General features: G+C 43.0%; 1 protein-coding gene across 2 annotated transcripts in view; it reads right to left on the bottom strand.

The window, feature by feature from the left end:
• Positions 1-969: 969 nt before the first annotated feature.
• Positions 970-13,931, bottom strand: part of GRHL2 (grainyhead-like 2 (Drosophila)) — a 192,637-nt gene continuing 179,675 nt past the window's right edge. For both annotated transcript variants that reach the window (XM_011931471.1, XM_011931464.1), the window contains 2 exons: positions 6,174-6,238; positions 970-4,100 (listed from right to left, as the gene is read on the bottom strand). In XM_011931471.1, coding sequence (XP_011786861.1) covers positions 3,986-4,100; positions 6,174-6,238 — 180 coding nt within the window. In that variant the 3' untranslated portion in view covers positions 970-3,985. The remainder of the gene's footprint in view (positions 4,101-6,173; positions 6,239-13,931) is intronic.

Genomic DNA, 13,931 nt, shown 5'->3' on the forward strand with positions numbered 1-13,931 from the left:
GCTGCCACAGGCCAAGGGGGAGGCTGTCTCGGGAGATGTGGAGACCAACTCGTGCCCTCAGCTGGACCTGCTTGGGCAGCGGGGGAGAGCACCAAGACCTCCTGATAAGGCTGTGGAACACAGTCATGACAACACTCCTTGGGGCCCATTTCTAATCCCAGGATCTCTCCAGAAGGCTCTGCAGTGAGCGCTCCCTCCAGCACCTCCCTTCCCAGCCCCTGGTCTAGGCATGGAGGCCACTGGAGATGCCGCTGGAGTTGAAGTCGGTCAAGAGAGGCTTCCTAAAGGCAAATGTTTAGCCAGGACTTGAAAGCTGTGGACATGGATAGACAGAGATGGGAAGATGTAGAAGAATGTAGAAACGCTGCTTGTTTGGAACAGAGCTGCTCTCGGGAGATAATCATGGACAGCGGTTAAAGAAGTGTGGGCAGCTCCACAGAGTGGTGCCCACCAAGGAAACCCCAGCAGATACTGGAATAGTGCATGCAGGTGTTCACATTCGAGCCAACAGATCCTAAGGAGCCTGTGGGTTCCAGGGCAAGAGACTGTGAGAAAACTGGAGTTTGAGCCACATGGTTTCAGCCTCCATGCGGAGGTTGGTGCAGGTGAACTAAGGAAGCAGAAAGCATTTGTGGAAATTCAAGGGCGAGCGAGTGTGCCTGGGAGAGAGGATGGGCAGAAGCAAGTGAACAGAACCAACTCCCTGCCCCAAGGAACTGGCCAAGAATAACCACCCTGGGGAGCCTGCTGTGGTCACACAGAAGCCTTGGAAGTTCTTCAGTCCTCTTCGCATTTAACACTGGGGTGAAGCACAGCAAAGTAACTTTACCAGGAAATCCCTGCTCTGTTGAAGCCCAGGACCTGAAGGCGGGGTGGGCAGCTAGAATTTTCCCACATCACACAGAAACCTCTCTCCAACCGGGTAAAAATCCCCAATACTGGCCACGCAGAAAGCACCAGACACTGTTGTTTTACTCTTATGTTATGAATATTTATTTTTTTCTTCTTAAAAATGTACAAAAAATAAAATAACTGTATTTATAGTTTATAGATTCCCCCTCTCCCATTTACAAAACTATTAAGTTACATTTACCTTTTTTTAAAAACATGAGAGCAAATTGTACATATATCAACCTCCCTTGCTTGTCTTTAAGAAAGGGCCGTTCATAGCATTTGGCACAAACCCTCTATTTCTGTTGCATTTTCATGATTTTAAATAAGAAGGAAAATAAACATTTGATTCACTTCACGCTTCCTAAGTTTCTGGGCAGGGACATGCCTTACTCTTTTAGAAACCAATTCCAAGATGACATCTGACTGCATTTTTCTGTTGGTCTCAACTTCTAAACACTCATAAAGTCTAAACAATTTGGAGATGTATGAGGAAAAGCTCTTGTTCTGTTCAGTTCAGACTTTGTTTAAAAAAAAAAAAGAAAAGAAAGAAAAATGCTCATTTCACATGTCCATAATCTTCCACGGATTTTTTTAAGCTTATTTATTTGAGTTTGATTAATTTAAGGGACAAAAAAGAAGAGGCGGCAAGTTTTCCTATCTCTTTGGAGTGTTTTGCTCGGGAAATTTTGCTCATCAAAGTTCAGCTAACATACACGGCGTACACATCAAAGGCAAGCTGGGGTGCTCCGAAGACGCAGAGGGGAACCGATCGAAAGGGATGTGGCACTCGGCACCACCCTCTGGTGGTACTGGCCTCAAATCCCTTGTTGTGGCAATTGTCACCACTATGATTGCTCAAGGACTTAGGAAACATACAGAGCATCTCCAATTCATCTTCTGCCTTAGGGCAGGACTGGCAAACAGTTTCATAAAGAGGCTGGAGGGAGAGGGGTAGGTTGCCTGTGTCAGGCTGCCAAATCTTTGTCTTTTTCCTACTCTGGAGTCCTATGCCCCAGCCCGAGTATTTGCCGTTGTTATGTCTGCCAATCGTGTTCGAAACTATTCCTAACCCTAGGAGCATGGGAAGTGCATGGTACGACATGTATTTCCAACACTGAATTTGTCCATCTCAGAACAGAGCCCCATTAGTACCCTGGAGGGTCCCCAAGCTGCTGGTCCAGGGCGTGGCAGTCAGAGTGGAGGAGGAGGGGACACACTGGAGCACAGCTGGATCCACGATGCAAACCTTTGGCACCACAGGAAGGGTTAACACACCCAGAGGACACACAGAAAGGTGACCCCTCACTGCCGCTCCGAGATCTTCTTGGGCACAGCACCTGCTCTCTGTCCCATTCAATTCCTCCGCAACCTCAAGGAGAAACAGCTGAGCTAGAAGCAGCCCCTCCATCCTGCTCTGCATCTCAGGGGCAGATGAGGTGGGAGCGCAGGAAGCCCTGAGAGAGGGGGCCTCCAGGTAAGAGTCAAAGTGCTTTACAAACAAATCTGGGCCGTTGTAGAGAACCTGTCCTAGACCCAGGGCCTTGGGTGCAGGATGTGTCTAACTACCAAAAAGCTAGTGCTTCAGGCCACAAGGGCGAACGCAAACCCCTAAACCTGTCCCCTCAAAGAGAACAGCGGCCCATGATGGTTCATCATTTTGTGACTGTTTAGGGGGAGTGTTTTTCTCTTCCAGCTCCCAGGGCATGTAGCGGGAGACCACAGCTTCTCTCTCCCAGTTTGCCTCCTGAGGCTGTTTTCACGGGAGCCAGGTCTCTTGGCACATTCTTTCTCACTCACTTCCTTAAAACCCAGCATGCAGGAGTGAGGCAAACAATCGCCCCTTTCCGTCTGGTGGCCCAGGATGAAGCCCCAGCTGGCCGACTCAGGGGCTTTGGCAGCAGGCCTTTTATAGGGCCACTTGAGATGAAGGGCTTGTAAACTGGGAGGCACGGCACATTGTCCAGGATTCTCATGATAGCCAAGGAGCTCTGCAGCAGGCCCAGTCACAGGGCCCTGATGGCAAACCCCTGCAGAGGCTCTCCAGAAAGCTCAGGCTGTGCCCGCAGCCAAAGCTGGAGAAGGAGCTGGGGTCTCAGACAGGATGGCCTTTCCCACGAGATAGCTCAAAGGGAGAGTCAAGGAAAACACATCATTGTGAGATAAACGTGGTGGCCTCAAAGGAGAGCCGTGCCCGTGGAGAGGGAGGGGGGCTTCCTCTGGGGACAGGGAACAAGGCCCCAGGTACGCCCACTGCAGAGTCCATCTCGGCATCAGCTGCAGTCACCTTAACATCCCAAAGGCCCTCTCCCTAGCCCCGCATGTCTCCTGAACAGGCACAGAGGCAAAAACCCCTGTTAAAACCGTCTCCAGGTCCGTGTCTCCTCTAGGCCAGTGGCAGTAAACATGCCCACATACCACAGGTAAAATATATTATTACAATATTATAAACACTATGTACAATGCAGACAGGCAGACTTTATGTGTTACTTACTAATTACATGGTGGCCGATGATCTTCCTGTACAAGGCCTGGTGGCCACTTGCTGGGAACCCTGGAGGTATTTAGCAAGACGACCTTCCCCAGAGCAACCTGAAGGTGTCTGACCAGAAAGTGGGCATCCACCTCTCGCCCCACCTAGGACTACTGCACCCAGAAGTAGCTCAGTTTGTCCAGCCACTCGGGAGATGTGGAGGGGTGAGAAAGAAGGGATGGGAATTTTTTAGGCTGTTCGGAATGAGTGTTTCTCTTGAAGGGGGAATGCTGGACGGTCTCATCTGGAGCTAGCAGTGACCTGCAGAGTCCTGGAAGGCCTGGACTCGGACTCCAGGAAAAGGTGGACAATAAATAGGAATCCGACAGGCCTAAGGCACTTTCCTGAGGGGCTCAGGATTCAGCTCCGTGTTAGGTGCCAGTGGACGGGCCAAGCACACCGACAGTGGGGCCTGTCCCTTGGCCCACTCCCCAGCACAGTCTTGTAACAGCAGTTGTGAGATGGGGAAGATGGGTCTCCGGGTTCTGGGGCCGGGGCTTCTGTCTCTCCCAGGGAGGAACGCACTGAGAGCTCCAGCCAAAGCGGATGCCAAACCCAGGGCTAGATTTCCATGAGCGTGACCTTGAAGCCCTCCACCATGCTCTCCATGTTGAGGATGAAGGTGTCCTCGTTCGAGTAGTGCTCGATGATGTTGTCATCCATGTTCACCAAGATGCTGCCATGGAGAGGGGAGGGGTGTGAAAAACAAAGACGCGGTGAACAATGTGCCCAGGGGAAGGGGAGCTCCAGGCTGGGGGTTCTCGTAGCCATTCTTCTGCGGTGGAGGCTGGGAGGAGTGGAGGATAGAGGACACAAGGCAGGGAAAGACCCTCATTCTGTTTTCTTTCTCCAAAAACTAGTTTGAGGAAAGCAAAGCCTCAATTTCTCAGAACTAACTTTCAACCCAACCTGCTTGCTTTATAGATGAGTAAACTGAGGCCCAGGGAAGTTAGGAAGCCCAGAATGACAGAGTTAATGATTACCAGGGCCAGGACCTAAATTACTAGGCCTCCTGACTCTTTTTCATTAAACCATATTGCCTCTCGAAAATGCATTTTTAAAAAGGCATTGCCTCTACTTTTAGGAGGAAGAGGAAAATAAGCAAGAATTGCAGCTACCCTTTTTTGAGCATGTTGACCTTGTATTTAGTTCTCACAGTGACTGTGAAGGTAGGTGTCAGCATCGCCATTTTGCAAATGAGAAAACTGAGCTCAACAAGGTTAAATTGTTTCCCCAAGTTCATTCAGGTAGTGCATGGCTGAGCTTGATTTTGAAATTAGCTTGACCTCATTCTGACACTTGTACTTTACCACCTACGACCTACTCCTTGGCTAACTATCCCTGGTAGAGTTTTAAGAAAGCCAACAGCTTCCAAAGACTTCCATAATTTCTTTAAGCCAATTTCATGATTTGAAGTCAGACGGATGCTAGTTTGAGAATGAACCACTGATTCTATCATTTTACAGTTATGTGTCAGCAGGTAAGCTGTTTAGCCTTTCAGAGCCTCAGTTTATTCTTCTGTAAAAATAAGAACAGTCACCCAGCTTTAAAGGATTGTTTATAGGATAAAAACATTTAGCACAAGACCTGACAAGAGCCTGATGAAAGCAAAATGTTATCATCAGCATGTACCTCTGCACTGAGAATTTCTGCTCGGCAATAAGACTGTGAGACACCACTCAAATCTCGCTGTCAGAGGAGTACACCCAGCCTACTACACTGACCTTGGCAAGAAGTATAATGTGCATTTTAGTGAATTTTCCAACAAGAGCTCAGGTGGAAAGGGTTTCCTGTCGGATCCTCCAATCAACCAACAGGACTCATCACTCAGAGAGCCTCAGCTTCCCAGATAATCCAATTTCCTTTATGAAAGTGATCCAGAGAAGAGGTGAAAGACTCCTCTTCTGCTTTTTGTGGGAAAATACCCCAGAAGCTGAGTCAACAGATACCCTCTCCTGGCACTTACGTTAGCTCCTGTGGCCCCTACTCTTAGACCCTTACACATAGGAAGCCCACACAGAAAGTCAGACGGCAGAACATGGGAGCTAAGCACTTGAGCTTTGAGGACACAGACTTGGGTTCAAATCTATGCTCTACCTACTGAACATGAGACCTTGGGTGAGATGCTCAAGCCCCTCTGGCTTGCTTTCCTCATCAATAAATCAGAGATAAGAGATTCCACCTCATAGAGTGGTGAGAATTAAATAGAGAAATACATGTAAAGTACTTAGGAAGGGACCACGAACCTACTGAACACCCAGTAAATATGACCTATTGTTCTTAACAATGAGAACACACAGGTCCAATGATCATTTGAGAACATTTTCTTGATAATTACCTTAGAAGAATCCCCTATGTTCCAAACCATTTTTTGTTCCTAGTATGCCACCCAGAAACCAACCCCAAGGGCCATACATGATTCCCTACAAACTCCACTCCCTGCACAAAGGTGACTTAGGCGTTCTCACCAGTGTCCTCAGCACCTCCAGACCTCTGTGGTCTTCCTGCCCATCTTGTCATTGCAATAGGGCATCTCAGCTGACATAGTGCCAATGCACTGCCTCCCTCCTTCCCTCTCTCCCTAAAGATCTTCCAAACCCAATCTGCTCTGCAATTCTCTGGAAGAAGGACACAATTTTTATGAAAAGTAGGCAACAGACCTAACAAAAGACAGGCATCATTTTATTTTTAAGGCATCATGTGGACTTATCTGATTTGAAAGTCAATTTAAATTCAGTTTCTTTCTTACCCTTTTTTGCTTTTCTTGTAAAGCTTTGCTATCTTCTCCACAGGCAGCCCATATTTCTCAGATATCTGTAACACCAATAACAAGAAGGCAGATGAGCACAGAAGGACGCCCAACTGGAAGCAAGGGGGAAAGTTCCAATTTCACTCCCTTGGCCATTTTCCCAGGAATAGAGTGCTCTTCACTCATGAGTCAAACTCTCAAAACACTCATTTATGAGCCTCTCCCTTTGGATAGACTTTAAATCATTCAACAAAAAATTCAGCCTCGTGGGAATTCAATCTATGATAAAAGTGGCATTACAAGTCAGTCAGAAAAAGATGGACTGTAACTATGATGTTGGATGAAATAGCCAATTAGAAAAAATTTAACAAGTTACATTGGATTCCTTCTCTACTCCTTACACCAAAATACATTTGATACAGATCAAAGATTTACATGTGAAAGATGAAACCATAAAAGTAGAGGAAGAAACCATGAGTTAAGTTTTTGGATAGCTGTCATCTTAAAGTAAGGAAGATCTTTCTAAACAAGACATGAAACCTGAAGAAAAAGATCAAAATGTTAATAAAAACAACGCAACTTTAAAAATGCAGTACAGGAAAAAAAAAAAACCTAAAATGCTGAAGACAAAAAACACACTGGGAAACATTTTTGCAACACAAATGACAGACATGGAACTAACTTCCTTAAGTTAAAAAGAACTGCAAATCAAAAAAAAGATCAGCAATTCAATGAACAAAGGAAGAAAAAACCTGAAGAAGCAATTCACAGAAGAAAAGTAATTGGACAGTGAGCATATAAAAAAGTGTACCACACAGTCATAATTTAAAATTTTCAAATTAAAGCAAAGTGGGATACTACTTTTATTTATTTATTTTTATTTATTTATTTATTTTGTTGAGATGGAATCTTGCTCTGGTGCCCAGGCTGGAGTGCAGTGGCGCGATCTCAGCTCACTGCAACCTCTGCCTCCCAGGTTCAAGTGATTCTCCCGCCTCAGCCTCTGGAGTAGCTGGGCCTACAGGTGCACACCACCACACCCAGCTCATTTTTGTATTTTTAGTAGAGACGGGGTTTCACCATGTTGACCAGACTGGTCTTGAACTCCTGACCTTGTGATCCACCCACCTCGGCCTCCCAAAGTCCTGGGATTACAGGCATGAGCCACTGTGCCCAGCCTATTTTTCAAACTAACAAACAACTAAAACTTGATAATACAGCATCAGCCAGACTATAAGAAACAGCAGTTCTCTCAGATGTTACTCTCAGATGCAAGAATAACATGCTCAACCTCTTGGAAAGAAATTTGGCAGAAGCTATTAAAATTTAAAATGCATATATCCTTTGACCCGCATATTCCATATCTAGTAATCAGGTCTACAGAAATACATTCAGATGTACACAAAGATTTCCAAAGCATCACTGTTTAGAATAGAGAAAACTGCGTATAACAAACATCCATTAAACACATTTTAATCATTCACACTTAAAACTCATGCAGTCATCAAAAGAAATGTGGGAAGCCTATATGAATTCACATTAACAAAAATATTCTTAACATATTGAGGAGAAAATACCAAGTTGCAAAACTGTGTTTATAGTGTGATCCCACTTGTATTTATATATATATATATGTAAGTACACAGAATATTTGAAGGATCCACCAACATATTAACAGGGACTACCACTGAAGAATGGACAGAAACAAGGAGACCCTTTTACTTTTTATTTTGAAAAATTCTATTCTATTTATTTTTACAATCATTGTGTTTCACTTTTATAAAAATAAAGTAGTAATAGTTTACAGATGGATTCGGGAAAGCCCTGCCCTAGTCTTTCGTACCCTCTCTGCTCCCAAATCAAATCTGTCTGCCCCTTCTGAGCCCAGCAGCCGGTGGGGCTCACAGGCAGCTGAGAAAGGTGAAGTTTGAAATGTGGATTATTGGAAAGTCTAGCAGAAGCTGGAAAGAGAGGCTGAAGAGGTCTAGAGCAGAGCTGGAGGAGCTTTGGATCCTAAGAAGAGTTCACTCTACAGAGAATCACAGATTCTCACTCTTCCAACTATCTCACCCCACAGGAAGAACTCCCCATCCCCTAATAAGGCCCAAAGGCACGGAACAGGGGAGCAGAGAGCTGGGAGAGCAAAAAGAGACTATGACCGAGCAGCGGGCCTGACAGACATCACTAATCCACCACTGATGAGATTCTCTCACAGCCACACCTGAGCCAAACGACCCAAGGATGAAAAACGACACATCCAGTGGGGCCCTTTGGACTGCAAAGAAAATTGGCAGAACTTCTGTTGGAGGCATCCATTTGAACAGAACATAAAAGAGCACTTAAGAAAAACAGAACACTTGTGAAGCACACACATGCGAAATTCTGATATACAAATATGATTATTGATCTAAACTTTTTTTAAGTTGAGCAAATGAATAAAAGGATAGGTGGTCAATTTAGCAAACTTAATAGTGTCAGGAAAAATCAAGTCAAAAACAATTTCAAAGTGCAAAGCAAAACGATAGCGCATAGATGGAAATTATGACGGAAAAGAAGAAAGACAAAAACATCCTGGAACTTCCCAGACAGAAAGAGCAAGTTACCCCAAAAAAGGACAAGCCTGGCTTCAGTCTTCTCATCTCAACACTAGAAACCAAACAACAGTGGACAGGAACTCTTACAGACTGCAGGGAAAAAGTATTTCACTCCATAAATTCCATACACCAACAAGCTATCTCTCACTTATCAGGGTGAAAGAGCAGTGTATTTCACCCAAATATCCCACTTGAAAAAATACAGTTGGCCCTCAGTATCTCCAGGTTCTGCGTTCTTGGATTCAATCAGCCATGGATTGAAAATATTAGAAAAATATGAAAAATAAAAGTACAATGGCAAAAAGTAATATGAATCAAAACAATACAGTGTAACAATTATTTGCATGGCCTTTACAATGTATTACGTATTATAAGTAATCTAGAGATTATTTAAAGCACATGGGAGGATGTGTGTGTGTTACAGGCAAATATCTATGCCATTTTACATGAGGGACTTGAGCATCTGTGGATTTGGGTTTGGAGGAGGTATCCTGGAACCAATCCTCCCGAGGACCTCAAGGGACCACTAGACTCACAAAAGAGCTCCATCCAAATAGAAAATGCATCCAAATGGAGACATCAAACTAGGGAAAGGGAAAGTAAAAAAGCCACCAGTATCATGCTGTAAACTTGAGTATACATAGCAGGGGTGTCCAATCTTTTGGCTTCCCTGCACTACACTGAAAGAAGAATTGTCTTGGGCCACACATAAAATACACTAACACTAATGATAGCTGATGGGCTTAAAAAAAAAAAGAAAAAAGAAAAAAAGAAAAAAGAATTAATAATGTTTTAAGAAAGCTTACAAATTTCTGTTGGGCCATATTCAAAGCTACCTTAGGCCACATGCAGCTTGTAGGCTATGGGTTGGACAAGCTAGGGTTACGTGGACCGCAAACATGAAGTGTAAGTGCTAAATAAGGATTCTTGAAGTTAAAAAAGGACATAATACAAAGGAAAATCTAATCGTTTTCTAGAAATAAAGCACTAAGCTATTTTTGCAAAATCTAGAAGCTGAAAGTTGATGGGGAGAGAGCGGGCATTTCAACTGGCTCATTTTAGCAAAAGGAGGGAAGGCAAGGGAGAAAATACAGCCCTAAGGTCTCATCTCACAGAGGGAGGAGCGGAGCTGGAGGGCACTGGTGGAGAAAATAGTTGAAAGTTTATTTTCAAATAGTAGCAAAGAATTACTTTAGGAATTTGGAAAATTTAGGAAAAGTAAATAATAACTTTCAAATTTAAAAGTTGAAATACAACAATTTAGAATCTGACTGCAAAACTAAAGAGAAAGTAAGAAGAAGCTACAACGTGAAATAAACACTAAACAAAAAGATGGAAGAAAAATCAAGTGTATCAGTTATCATACCAAATGAGAATAAACTTCATTCTTCCAGTAAAAGCTAGAGTGTCTGAGTGAGTGTAAAAGAAAATAAATAAATAAATAAATAAATAAAGAGAAAGAGAAAGAAAGAAGCTCAGTTGTATGGTGTTTAAAAGAAAAGCACTGAAGACAGTGTGGTGAGTGAAGGATGACTGACGGGTGACCACACCAATCAAATGCAAACAGAAGCAAAAGAGGAGTGACAAGGTATAATTTAAGGTTGACGAGGTTAAGAATGGATATGATATAATGATATGATATATGGATATGAATGGATATGATATATGATATAATGATTAAAAGCACAATTGATGGAGAAGCTACAGCAATCATAAAACTTTATGCATCCGATAACATGGCACTTAAGCAAAAATTATTATAGGTAATTATTACAGATGTAATAATTTTTGCTTAAGTGCTTTGCTTTTGCAAAATGAAAGTACAATTATTATGGGAGATTTACTTGAAAACCTTGAAACAATGCAATTATAGTGAGAGATTTCAATAGACCTTTTTAAGAATTGAACAAATCTAGTAGATGGATAGGTAAAAACAGTTGGATAATCATTATACTTTATATAATATACACACACATTTATATATAGATATATACACACAAATATTATAAATATTACATATCCTAAAGAGATTCTCCCATGGATTGGGTAACAAAGATAAGCTACGCTGAATCACAATTCAATAAAATTAGAAATTAAAATGTTGTAAGTTTCCAGAAATGTTTAACCTCTTCTAAATACTTCTATGTAACCCTGGCTGTATAGCAGCTCACCATCTCTTTAGAATATCAAATTCCTTTAGCGACCGCTTGAGAAGAATTATATCTGTCTAAACAAACACTAGAAAGGTTCCTCGAACATTTTAATGCTGTTAATGCTCTTTTCAAATCTGGTGAGACACTCAATAATGTACGGTTGACATAGCTTTCATCACGCCTCCCCCAAAATGCCGTTTGGAAGAATTTATGCTTTCTTTCTCTCTTCCTCCCATGCCTGGCATCTGCACTGTTTGTCAATGTCTCCTGGTGGCCATACTTGCACATGCAAATTAAAAGAGAATTGTCAAGGGGAGCTGGCTCTGCACCCAGAGAGCTCTGAGCGAAGCTTTGCTGAAGGGATGAAGGAAGAGGGACCTAGATGTAGCCAATTCTCAGGAGTCAGCTCACTACCTTCCCCATTCCCTGGGATTCTAGAATGACCCAGTTAACAGAGCTGGTGACTAGAAAAAATCCTTGAAGGACAACCTGCTTCCACATCATTTCTAGAGCTGTCATTTCCTCAGCATGGTTGATCTTAACCTGGAGGTCTACAGATGCCCAAAGAGTATATATATGAACTTGAATGGGGGAAAACATTCATCCTTATTTTCACTAACTTCAAACTGGAATGTAGCATTTTCTTTTTTTTTTTTTTTTTTGAGACGAGTCTTGCTCTGTCACCCAGGCTGGAGTGCAGTGGCGCGATCTTGGTTCACTGCAAGCTCCTCCTCCTGGGTTCACATCATTCCCCTGCCTCAGCCTCCTGAGTAGCTGGGACTACAGGTATCCACCACCACATCTGGCTAAGTTTTTGTATTTTTAGTAGAGACAGGGTGTCACCATGTTAGCCAGGATGGTCTCAATCTCCTGACCTCGTGATCCACCTGCCTCAACCTCCCAAAGTGCTGGGATTACAGGCGTGAGCCACTGTGCCTGGCCGGAATGTAGCATTTTCTTCAAGCTGGAACATAAAGTAACATTGGCAGTACCTGTGTCTTTTTTAACAAGGGAAATCACAGATATTTCATGTCATATTAGAATCCTGCAGATGTTCCAAAATACTGATTACATTCATTCATCACTTTGAAATTACAGTAATTAGTCTCATCCATGGATCATATTTAATGCATGAATAAGGAGCACATGTATTTCTATATCATAAGCATGCTTTTTTTTATTATTTTGATGACTAAATATCAATATAACTAGTTTCCTTTATAATCCTATGTATTTTATTTTATACATCTAAAACATTATTCTGAAAAGGGTCCGTATATTTCACCAGACTGCCAAAGGTATCTATGGCACAAAAAAGTAAGCACCTGGATAAACATTTTTATGTATATAAGAGCTTGTTGCGTACTTGGAAGTCCTATAGACTATGTTATTTGTACCTAACTACCATTCTGATTTCCTTGCCCTTCAAGAGCTGGTTTCTTTAAGCTTTGGTTAGTGTTACTTGGAACTTATTTTTAAAATAAAATAAGAACTTTTTCCCATTCAACATCAACCAGCTTATATCTGTTAGTTCCCCCTGTTCTGAAAGAAAACTGAATCTGATGCTTGGGTTTTGTCTTTTTGGGGGTTTGATTCCCAGCTCCCCGAAGTGTGAAAGGGAACACCTCAGCTCACAAATCAACTGATGCAAGTCAGAACTGCGTAAGGGGCATAAAATCTAGGGTAGCAGTGGCACCAGCCATAGCTAGCATTTATTGAGTCCCTGGGTCCCCAGCACACAGGCATGTGGAGCTTTGTGTGTATTCACTTGCTTAGTCCTCACATCATGAGAATGGTATTAGTGCTTTTGTAAGCTCTGTTTCTCAGATTAGAGAACTAAGGCTTCCTGTCAGTCAGTAACTCACCCAGGATCCCTCAGCTAGCAAGTGGCAGAGACAGAATTTGAAAGGGAACAACCTGGCAGATGGCTTTAGATTCTGAACTGCTAGAGAAGATAGGCATATGTTGAGATGGCTTGGGGAAAAGACTCACAGACCCCATCCTGTACAAAGAAGCAACTGGCAAAGGTGAAACCTCTGCCTCCAGGAGGGCAAAGTCCTTCTCTCAGTGCAACTCTCAGCATCAAAGGCAGCTTGCAAATGTGCCACCCTGGGACAGTGTTCCCTGCCTCCATGCACGTCAGGGAGATGCGCTTTGCCAAATTCAGAACCCTGGAAAGTGAGACCAGGCAGGATATCATCATGCAGAGGAAGCTGGCCGTCTGTCAGGGGTGGCAGAAAATTCCTTCTGCCCAGGGGCTGGATGACATCACCCACACAACAATCCTTCCTTCTATGAATGAAAACGTGTGGCACATGATCGTTCTGTCGGAACAGGGTGATTCGGAGTGCTTGGGTTTTTTTCTTTGTGTTTTTCAAGTTGTCTCAACTGAGCATGCATTTTTATTAAAAGTGCATTTTATAAAAAGTGCATTATCAATATTTGTAAAAACCCCAAAGACTTCCTTGACACCCAGGAAGATTCTAGATCTTGGAGATGTCTCATCAATGTGTTATTGGTTGCCTGATGATCTAGAATTTTTAGACTTTTATTTTGTGGAAAGTTCTTTGCCCAGAAACCTCATGTATGTGATAGGCAGAAGTGATGGACCAATGCAGGATTCAGTCAGCCTTCTCTAGAGGCATACAACAGAACTGCCTGCTCTGGAAGTCAGTTACTTTTAATTGTTTTTATGTGGAGTGATACACTGTTCATTCATTGGGGGCACTTAAGATATACATCAAAAAAGCAGTGGACTCTTGCTTGTAAATGCTTCCTAGGTGTCTGTGTTTGACCTGTCAAGAAAACCAGGTAGGATTCATGAATTGCCTCCATCCATGAATGACACAGTTGGACAAAAAGTGGGTGCTACTAAGGCCATGAGCAACCTTTTTCTTTGTAGACACTAGCTAGCTTCACTAGAGAGAACATCCCTATCCCTTTCTCTAGCCTCTTTGCCTTAGGGGAAACACAGTCTGTCTCTCCACCTCATAGTACTCACAGTCATTGTC

Source organism: Colobus angolensis, unplaced genomic scaffold (assembly GCF_000951035.1).
Source record: "Colobus angolensis palliatus isolate OR3802 unplaced genomic scaffold, Cang.pa_1.0 Scaffold121, whole genome shotgun sequence".
In the NCBI taxonomy this organism is placed as follows: Eukaryota; Metazoa; Chordata; class Mammalia; order Primates; family Cercopithecidae; genus Colobus; species Colobus angolensis.